The sequence below is a fragment of the Zerene cesonia genome, unplaced genomic scaffold, assembly GCF_012273895.1.
Source record: "Zerene cesonia ecotype Mississippi unplaced genomic scaffold, Zerene_cesonia_1.1 Zces_u004, whole genome shotgun sequence".
Lineage (NCBI taxonomy): Eukaryota > Metazoa > Arthropoda > Insecta > Lepidoptera > Pieridae > Zerene > Zerene cesonia.
In genome coordinates, this window is record NW_024045134.1 from 2,415,621 (window position 1) to 2,426,740 (window position 11,120).

Genomic DNA, 11,120 nt, shown 5'->3' on the forward strand with positions numbered 1-11,120 from the left:
AAAGTAATAAATGTTATTTGCAGTTAACAATTTTCTTTTTTCTTTATTACAATATTTATGGCAAGACTAGGTATTACAATCATCTTATTGGCATCTATCTATGTGAGAATAGTTATAGCAGGGGCGGCTTAACCTATAGTGCTGGATGTACCAATGTAATTAATTTATTTATTTGTGTATTTTGTCGCTTCAAAAGCGCTTAATTGTTGTTAAATAAATATTTGAAATTGAGGAAGGATATGAGAAGCCAAATATCAAAGTTGAACTGGCGAAATGGCGAAATAAAACGAGTCATATTTTTAAAATGTTTAATAAAAATTGGTTCACATAAAAATATATTAACGTGACCTTATTCGTACAAGCGTTTCATAATTTTGAATTTGTGCCGAACATTGGGCTATACCAATTTATACAACTGACTAGCGCGTATTATCGCGTTTCACATAATTTTTAAAAGCTACCACTAGCAAAAACTAAACTAAATTTATTGTGACACGTTGGAGTTTTGGAAATGGTACCTACTTAGTAATATTTTATTTCACAAACACCTATTCACGAATGTATCACATTGTAACAGAAGGATCAATATCACATAACATTTTTTGATCTATTTACTCATTTAAATGTTCATAATTCCAACAATGTCCAACACTAAAAGCCAATAGAAAATTTAAAACTAAATCTACCCGCAATTAAAATTGCTAGCTCAGAGAGCAGTTACACAACCACAATACCTCGCTAGGAAGCGTTAGTCATTATTATAATAATTATTGTACCTGATCAATTCACATTGTCATTCACAGCTATTTAAATGGTAAACACTAAAGGTGCTAAATATTTTTATTCTTTCAACACCATATATTCTTATTAAGATAATATATTAGTTGTCATTGTTATAAAATCTGTGATATATTCGAATTTGAAGTCAACAATACAAGCATTTTTATATGTGACTTAAATATATTTTAAATAAAGCACTTTCTGGCAAATAACTACTTAAAAACAGATTTTGTAGTTTGGATGAATTTAACCCATATTGTTCATTATAAAAATAGACGCCGAGGTTGATTTATTTTATGAAAGAAGAAAGAATGTATTACTGAAGAAGCCATTGGATTAAAACTTATCGGAAGGAATACTAATACAAAGCAAAATATTATGCTTGCAATGTATATTTTTTGAAAAAATTGACTACAGGATTTAGCTATAAAATTACACTAGATACTCTATATTTTCATCCAATACATTCGAATCTTAACATGCAATTATTTTCCACACAATAAATAATTACTTTGAAATTGTAATGCCTTGGAACGTCAAATCCTTATAAAATTCGCTTCGTAAAATCACTTCAGTACAACCTTAAAATGTATTTCTGTGAACAGCGCAACATTATATGCATTCAATTCGTTATCAAAGCTTAGACCTTAAAAAAAAAATAAATGCTGACACGTCAAGTTATACTGAAGCACGTTAAAAAAATCAAATGAACAAGCATATACAAAAATTTCATAGAGACACGAGTCAATTTTAAGTCAAGTCGAAAGCAGCATGATTGAGGTCCGTTTCCACTAAGTGTACTCCCGCAGCCAACATCGCGCGATGAAACCGGGCACGCAGGGTCAGCGCCACGGGCGGCGCCGCGGGCTCGGCATATAGCGGCGGACGCTTTTCTCACCGCTAAATGTCTCTGTAATGTAAATAATTATACATGTACTAATTAATAAACTTAACAGTTATTTGAATTAAACTTAAGATAAGGCACGGTAGAGGGCGTCCATTAATTACGTGAGATTCTCTCCCCAACGTGAGATTGAGTGAGATTTAACTCAAACCACTCCCCCCCCCCCTCCCGAATACCTCTCGTAATTAATCGATTACGCATACGGTATGATACAAAAGAACCGTAACTTCTCTCGCCAAATCATTACTAATTCTAGCATGGGAAAAACATAGAGCCATATAGGTTGCGCTAGCGCCATAACTTTTCACGCTCGAATTAGTATTGCTTTATACTCAAATTAAAATCGCTTTAAGACGTCACGGTAAACACCCCTGCACATAACAACACTGACGGTTCACCGCTTATTTATATTGTCCCTGACCCTGTCACTGTGCTGTTGACAGTTTTTGACGTACACTTCCACACATTATCTGCCACTGGAACATATAACTAAGTTGTGACACCGGACAACAAACGACGCATGCAAATCTGTACTACGTATAACATAATAAAAGCTTATTCACCAGACGCCGCAGAAAAAACTCGAAATCTGCTTGCAAAATAGTATACAACAGAGAGGCCGTGCAAATGAAATTCGAAACAAGCTTACGATAAACACAGAAAAACACATACAAAAAAGGCGTGCACAATACAAGAGGTTGACAATTCTAATGTTACCATAGTTTGATTGAGTCATGAGAGAGGGCGCCGCTCGCTTCGCGCGCGTCGGGAACGCGCCGCAGTGACTTTGCGACATTAAGTCCCTGTTGTACAGTATACACTTTTGTAATTACCACCACCGATTGCAATCATTCGAGTTAATTGTATACATTGTCATTCGATTGGAATTACTAAAAATCCATGCGTTTTTCATTCATCAATAAAAACCACACACGCGCACTGTAATTAAAAACTCAAACACAAACACACACATACAAGACTAATTTTTAAACTTATACATATTTTTCAATCAAGATATGTTAGTAAACATAATTGAACTTGAATTTTTCTTATCATTTAAAGATACTTTAAAAATATTTTACAATAGTTAGCTGTCTCAGCTCTTTAGCTCAGTACTTTGTCTGCTCTAATTCTCACAAAAAGACAATAACATTTTGACACTATATAACCCTTTTTTAAAAAATAAAACCCACAAAAAATATTAAAAACAAGGAGATCACTCACGTGGGACGGTGTTGCCTCGTCGGCGGTCGGGACGCGAGTGAGCGCCTGCGACCGCGGTCCGCGGCTATCATGGCGCACCTCTCCGCGGCGGTACTTGCTACGAACGTGTCGTGTAACGTGTAGCACGCTGCAGTTATCTGTATTAACATCACGCTTATATAAAAAAAATGCAAAGGTTTTTTGCATACACGAACATGAATAATAGATGTAATAATAATATAATTTGCTATCATTTCGTCCGCGTATCCAAAGGAAATTTAGGAATCACATGTTTCACGGTAAAACATAGCCTGTGTCACTCTATTTACCGACACAAAAATTATGACATAAAATCGCTTCGTTGCTTCGGAAAAAAAAAAGACAAACAAATTAACAAATATAATTTCGCATTTATAATCCACTAATATTATTGAGTAAATGTTTGTGTGTCTGTCATATTACGATAAAGGCTGGTTGGGATGAAATTTGGTATGAAGACAGTTTACACCGTTAGTTTTTTATGGGTTTAAAATGCCTCACAGCCTCAACTAGGCTTATATTTAAGCCAATTATCGTTTATAATTAAGATTTTTATCTTTTCTATCATATCACATTAATTGTAAAATAACATGACCGATTTTTAAGAACTTTAACGACAAAAACCTGAAGGCATAGAAATACGAGAATGTGATCTTCTATGGATAATTATAATGGTACAACTTGTCATAAATGAAATGCAGCTAAGGCAGTAACTCTAGCTTACATACATAAATAACAACTAATTAACTCACTTTTACAGTCTATCCAAATGATATGAAATGAATTTATTTCTCAACGTTATATATTATCGCAATAACTTCTAACGCGTGAATCATTTTATTGGAAAAAGTATATTTTTGAACATTGGAATTTAAAATATTTATTATACATCATGGAATTTAAATCGTCTTACAAAATCTCCTAAAAATATCCAATCGAAAGTAACTCGAAAGAAGTAAAATAGTTAAAAACGAAATATTACTATGTAGTGTAGTAATATCAATTTAAACTACGATTGATTATAAATCTCGATATAGCATTCGATAAATTAAACATCTTAATTGCACTCCACCACCATCAAGGAAACAACAGCATAAGCCTCGTATTCATGATTAACATTCATCACCTGCTGGATCAACCGCCTATGCAGGTCTACATCAGCGCCCCGGATCCCCTCCCGATCCTGGTGGAGCTGCAGAGCGCAAAGCAGCGCGTCCTTTATCGTTTGCACAGTCGACTGAACCCGTTCGGTTCTCATCAAGCGTCGAACGAGATACCCCTTCGCGTGCGCTACGATTTTCGTCGCTGCCGCTATCTTTGGCATACATACATAAAAGTGATGTTATAAGACTAAGATATAATCGAAAAGATAACCCAGAATAGGAATAAACAGGACGCGAAAAAAGGAAAGCAGTAAGGTAGGAAATGGTCTAAATTACCATACAAATTCCATATTACAGCAATAAGAACTCAATGACCAATAGAAAAACAGGTATCGAATGTAGAATAAGCAGATATTGTATGTATTGATCTAGAAATTAAAAACTTTTCAACGGATTTTAAACGCGATTTATTCATTATATTATTAACCCGACGTTTCGAACACTTTACAGCGAGCGTGGTCACGGGGAGACTGTAAAGTGTAAAGTGCTCGCTGTAAAGTGTTCGAAACGTCGGGTTAATAATATAATGAATAAATCGCGTTTAAAATCCGTTGAAAAGTTTTTAATTTCTAAATGTATAATACTCGCGTGAAACCAAACACAAGAAAATACTATGTATTGATCTAGTCTATGGTACTAGTCTACACTATTGAAATTAAATGATTCTAGTCATTATAAAAAACAAAATTACTAATATATAGAATGTTATTCCACTAGATTACCTCTTGCGGTGTGGCCTGCCGACAAATACTTCGCGGCTTTCTGCCACACATACTCTTTATGGAATTTTGAATAGTTTCCTCCATGCTTTTAATGGCTCTATCTGTGGACTTGCACGGCGCTACAAGCTGGGGAACTGCATTGCAGATCTCATTGGTACATGGATCTATATTATAGAGTTGACATTCTTCATCTGATGGGAAGGTCACGTTAAGATCGGCCATAGTGTCGTTCGTTCGATCGGTCAGTATAAGGTCGTAGTCTCGGTCAGTCGAAGCACTGTTTTCGTAGGTAAGCTTTCGCGAAGTGCTCCTACGTCCTGGTGAATGACTCTTTGCACAGTTACCGTTAGATTGGCTTTTCGGTGGACTCTTTTCTTTAGATGGACACTTGGTCGCTTTCTTTATACTCTCAGTTATATCCCTGGATTTTTTTAAAACATTATCACAGTGGTTTATGTAATTGTTCGTTTCGGTGAGCGTAGCAACAACAGGGCTATCAGCTGGCTCTGAATTTATCAACTGGCTCAAACTAACTGGACCTCTATCTGTATCTTTACCACCCCACGCTTCTTTCACGTCATTTGGCGGTTTTGGGCAAATAGTTTTCAACTGGGAGTACAGCAAATTATTCTGTTCTTCAAATACTTGTTGTAGCAGCATCTGTTCTTTTTTCTGTTTCTCAACTAAGCTGGCCATTTGAATGAGTTGTTGTTTTTGGATTTTTTCGTAAAGCTCTCGTACGCGCGCCGCTGGATCTTCTGATTCGGATATCAGTTGTTTAGGTGTAGCCTTCTTATCTACTCCGTTTGGAATTTGTGAAGTTTTAGCGGAATTTGTTATCGACACGGGCGGATTTGCTGATGAATTTCTGACAGGGCTTGGGTTTCTCTTAATTTTTTGAATAGGCTCAGATTTGTTAGATGGTTTATAGACATTAGTAACTCGTTTATTTCTTTCTTGAACCAGCGATCTCGCTCTTGCCGGCGCCGATTGCGTCACCTTTTTCGTTGCGGATTTCGTGACGCCATTTTTATCTTTCGTCGTTTTCTTTAAACTGTTTTGCTTCAACTCCAAAGCCATGGACGACCATTTCACTTTCGCAGTTTCTAAATCCCAACTTCTTCGCTTTTTACTTGGAGAGCTGAGATTCGACATTGATTCACTCATCGATATGGAATTTATTTCAACACCAGTATTGATAGATTGTACCTCAAGATGAGCAAGTAGTAACGGGCTTGGTTTTAGAACTGTGTAAGATCTTTGGCGAGACAGAGGTATCACTTTCGAGTCTCTAACACTGTCTGTGTGAATATTATTAAGGGAACCCGTGAAGCTCTTGGAACTAAGAGATGGGGGACCGTCTTGATCAAATGTTATGGATAGAGGGTCTGATAAGACATCATTGTTTAGACTGATACTGAAAAACAATTTATCATCAACACTTCTCAAATTTTCCTTTTGGCTAATATCAGCGGGAACATCTTTATTTGGTTTTGTACATTCCCAATCCCGCTCCGGCACTTCTACAGCTGGATTTGGGGTATTTGTGGTAACTGTTTTGCTGTCATCATTCAGACTAATGCTTAAGTCTATTATAAATTTCGATGGTGTTTTGGAAATACTATCAACATCACAGGTATTTGGAGAATCAAGATCAGGAGTGTTATTTATGGATGTAACTTCTTTTTTAATATTTGTAGGGGTGACATTGGCAGTGTATGCAGCCATATCTGTTGGAGACATGTTGTCGTTGTGCTCTGAGTCGGGCAGGTCAGGTGCATCAGTCTTATCGTCAATCGACTCAGTATCACTCTCCACCATAAATATTTTTAATGTATTTATCCTTTTTTCTACTTCTTGCGCTAACAACTTGTAGTACTGCATTTCTTTGCGACATTCTCTAGATAACTGAAATATTAATATAATCTAATTGTTACATAAACACAAAATATTTATTCCACCTTTAAGTGGTTTAAGTCTGTGTTCTTTTATCTTTACTTGATTTACATTTAATTCGAATAATATAAAATAACATTGGAAATTTTCAATGTATCAAAGAATAATTAAACACATTCATTTCTGATATTATCAGTAAAACAATAATCGTAATATTAGCGAAATCTCTTTATATTTTAATGTTTCCTATCTTGTAAGAATTCTCAAATAAAGTTTCATTTAATGCTGCAAATAAAAAGCTGTTTAATTTAATGTAGTAAAAACGAATAGTCATTTATTTGTAAAATTTTCACTATAAGTCTGTTACATCAAATTATATACTTACGACAGGCGGAAGAAGTGGTACCCCATTTAATTTCATACAAGAGGTATAGTGACCGGATTGTCGCACGCACTTAACATCCCACGGATCATTCATTTTGTCGATTACATCAGCGATTTACAGTATACACGATACATTAATCCATTTTGAGCACAAAAAGTTTTAGAGGAAATTGTAAGTGCCGATAGTGATCTCAAATATTGTCCGTTAATTATAATGAAAACTAGTCACATTAAATCTGCGCTGATGTTGTCATAGGCGATTACGTCAGTTAATTAAACACATCGGCACTTACATGGACAGCCAGTTAATAGATGCCATGTATTTACATTGTTATATTCACTGCAGATGATGAGAAAAACAAGCAATTCCTTATTTGATGAAAAACCCGTAGATAGCCATATCATGAATTTTCTACAAGTAAAGAAAATGTTTGGCCGTTGATTGGGAAATGTGAAGTACTTGGATATATAATAAATTATTATAAATTAAACGGTAAATTTTAACACTAAAGCCTAAAGGAGTAAAAAATATTTCAAACTTACGTAGATTTCTCACTTTTACTTTCTCGCTAAACAGTCAAATCAAAACATTACGAGTTGCCATGGTCACGAAACATTTAAAATTATAAATAAAGCGTTGTTTGCACGAAATAATCTTTATCTTGCTTTTAAATGGAAATAGTGAAAACGTTCAAGGTTTCAGTAATCGAAATATTTTTGTATGGTTATGAAATAACCAGTAGTTAATAATTAGAACTTAAAGATTTTCAAATAAAAAGAAAGCAGAAGTAAGTAAAACGTAACATAAAGAATACCTTTGCCTTAAAATAAAAATAAACAATACCTGTGCTCCAGTATAATACTATTTTTTCGTTGAACGACTGTTAAGTAATTTAAGCTAGGTAATAAATTTTATTTGGTAAGGTTCACCTAATATTGAATACTCGCCACTAGAAATAGGCATTGTAGCACAGATTGTTAATGCACGAGCATCTTGTTTGTCACAATTTTTTATTATCCTAATTTATTATTATATTTTTTATTCAATATCATGTAAAGACACACACAATAATTATTATAATAAGCATTGCTTGTCCGTTCGTGTCACAGAAATAACATTTTCAATATTTTGACAGTTGACAAATACTAGTCACCGAATGTAAATTTGCAAGTGCAATTTGAGTTTACGATAAAAATGAGTCAACTTAATCATTATGTGCCAAAATGTTAACTAAGCGATAAATAGAATATGATAGTGTTTTGTAATTCGAAGGGGATATAAATCATCATGAGTTCCAATACGCAGAGTAGATTGCATCGGCCTATATGCCCAGCGGCTATCCAGGCTTTTAGTTTTTTCAGCTTATCGTCATTAATATTTGTTATCTCCTTATTTTCTGGGAGCATATTAGGCTATACATCAGAATTATGGGCACTCACCTATTGGGGACCGGCATTATATTTTTGCCTACTTAATTTTATTCTACGTTATTTTTTAAAAGGCTTCTCGTACGATGTAAGTGGATTAAATTGTATTATTAACATTTTTATCACTGAAATTAAATAAAGATAATCTGTATTGCATATAACATTATATTTGCTAATGAATAAGATTGTAAATATGAAATGGATCATATTTTCACCATATTTCTTATAATTTCACATGGTCTACTAGGTTGCAGTAAGAGCAGCGTTTCTAGGTGCCGTTTTTGCCACTGGATTGTACTTAACAAAGTTTGAGGATAGCTGGAGAGCATTTGGGTTATACATCATGGTGCTGTCAATATTTCACTTCTCTGAATTTATGGCCGTAGCTCTGACGAATCCAAAAACTCTGACGATAGACTCGTTCATATTAAACCATAGTGTACAGTATTGGGTTGCAGCGGTAGCCAGCTGGATTGAGATGGCAGTTGAATCATACTTTTTTCCTAGTAAGTAAATTACAAATTTTTGGGTTACAATGGGAAGGTATCAAAACTTTGTGACAAGTAATTAAACAAATAAGTAAATTTTATAAACTCAATTATACATTTTCTTATATTTCGTTTCCTTCTGTATGATACCTATATATGAATAAAAATTAAATTATGTGACGTCACATCATGAATCAGGGAATTGTTAATATATGATAAGGTGAGAGAGCGTTAAGAAACAAAAATTTGTGTGACATAATTTATGGATTAGTCTCAACAATATAATTCACAGAATTGAAAATGTCACCGTGGGTGTCCCTATTCGGGTTTACAATGTGCATCGGTGGGGAGTTCTTGAGGAAAATGGCAATGTTTACAGCTAAAACCAACTTTAATCATCATGTAAGTGTTGTTCATGATAAGTATAACTAGTCTAAGTTGGATTTTATGAAGTTGAGCCCCTTTATATGTTGTATGTCATTACTTAACTTGCAAGATCGTAAACTGTCACAATAACACGATATGTAAACCTTTGTTTGCAATTTAATGCATTATTTTTCGTTGAACTGTAATGTAAATATAGCACAGGTATTATGATGAAAACTTAACATCAACTTCATCAGCCCATATATCCCATTGTTTGGCAGATATCATATGTCGTCGAACTTTTGATTCTTTGACATGCCATTTTCTTCACAATGTTTTCCTTTACCGTTTCGAGCAACTGTGATGTGGATCATGTGCAGATAAATTGAAAAATCTATTTATCGGAGGCGGATATTAGTACTGACCCATAACGAAACCAAAACACGAGTTCCGGTAGATGGCGGCACCGCCGCCTTATTGCGACTAACTTCATGCTACAACAGAGGCATATTGCGGCCATTTCCTTCATATTTATTTCTTCCAAGATCAACCTTCTCGAATCCCCGACTTTTTGCTTTGAGTCCGAGGATCTAACCAATTAGTCACCCCTACACACAATGAGAATTTACTTTTCCTAAACATCCAAATATTTTTTTATCATCATTTGCATATGAATATACAGTCTATCAATTCTACCGTCAATATTCCATGGTTTCAAAGGAAACAACTAATTACAGGTGCAAACTGTGAAGAAACCAGACCACCAGCTGGTGACGCACGGCGTGTACGCGTACTGCCGACACCCGAGCTACGTGGGTTGGTTCTACTGGTCTATCGGGACACAGGTAACTGCTGCACTTTCAACACGACGCTATTGAAATAATGTTTTATATCGGTTGAGATGTTTGTTAACCATCTCGATAGATGGCGTTGGGTGTGTCTCAGGCACATGAAATCGCAAGAGTGGAAGGACGCCGGAGCCCTATTTCCTTCTCCTAGCCCTTCCCAGTCCTTTCCTTTATTCCTCTCGACAATCCTTTCTTAATCCCTTCCCCATTTAAAGTCGGCATTCCATTTGTAGAGGCGTAAGGTTTGCAATGGACCTTATGCCTCTCCAAATGTTCATGGGCGGTGGTAGCGCTTACCATCAGGCGTCCCACCACCTCCATTGCCGACTGTGAAATTAAAAAAAGAACAATTGCCGAGATGGGATATTGAGTCGTCAAGTGTTGCCACGGTTCGGCAAACGTTGCGGGTTCGAAACCCGCCTCTTGATAATTATTTTTCTTGTCTTTAAAAATTTATTTACGGCGAGACAGGCTCCAGTCTAATATAATAAATAAATCGCGTTAAAAATCCATTAAAATTCCTCAATTTCTAAATGTATAATACTCGGGTAAACAAAACACTACATAACAAATTTTCAGATCATACTGATCAACCCAATATGCGTGCTGGTCTACACGCTGGTCTCTTGGTCTTTCTTCCAAGAGCGGATCTTCGCCGAGGAGATGTTTCTCATCTCTTTCTTCGGGAACCAGTACCTGGTGTACCAGAAGCAGGTCGGCACCGGGATTCCCTTCATCATGGGTTACACACCTGAGGAGGGCTGATATAGGAGGAAACCTTCTACTGTGATCAGAAGGTTCTCATGGTGAAGTGGAAAGAAAAGACGATTAAAAAAGCAGCAGATATTCAAGAAAACAATTTGATCCTTTAATAGTGATATATCAAAGAAAATATGAAT

General features: G+C 35.5%; 2 protein-coding genes across 6 annotated transcripts; one reads left to right on the forward strand and one right to left on the reverse strand.

Moving 5' to 3' along the window:
* Nucleotides 1–766: 766 nt before the first annotated feature.
* LOC119838644 lies at nt 767–7,698 on the reverse strand. Of its 5 annotated transcripts, XM_038364688.1 has the most exons (7): nt 7,635–7,698; nt 7,093–7,503; nt 4,812–6,719; nt 4,053–4,241; nt 2,909–3,045; nt 2,402–2,487; nt 767–1,690 (listed from the first exon to the last, which is right to left on the reverse strand). In XM_038364688.1, the coding sequence occupies exons 2-7, from the start codon at nt 7,183–7,185 to the stop codon at nt 1,623–1,625; spliced, it is 2,481 nt and encodes an 826-aa protein (XP_038220616.1). In that variant the 5' UTR covers nt 7,186–7,503; nt 7,635–7,698; the 3' UTR covers nt 767–1,622. The 5 variants fall into 5 exon arrangements, 4 of the variants coding, with proteins under 4 accessions (XP_038220616.1, XP_038220615.1, XP_038220618.1 ...); XM_038364687.1 differs by lacking the exon at nt 7,635–7,698 and having other exon boundaries at nt 7,093–7,628; XM_038364690.1 differs by lacking the exons at nt 4,053–4,241; nt 7,635–7,698 and having other exon boundaries at nt 7,093–7,628.
* A 530-nt stretch (nt 7,699–8,228) lies between these two features.
* LOC119838733 (protein-S-isoprenylcysteine O-methyltransferase) lies at nt 8,229–11,120 on the forward strand. Its single transcript, XM_038364821.1, has 5 exons — nt 8,229–8,607; nt 8,767–9,025; nt 9,300–9,409; nt 10,111–10,218; nt 10,801–11,120. The coding sequence occupies exons 1-5, from the start codon at nt 8,380–8,382 to the stop codon at nt 10,984–10,986; spliced, it is 891 nt and encodes a 296-aa protein (XP_038220749.1). The 5' UTR covers nt 8,229–8,379; the 3' UTR covers nt 10,987–11,120.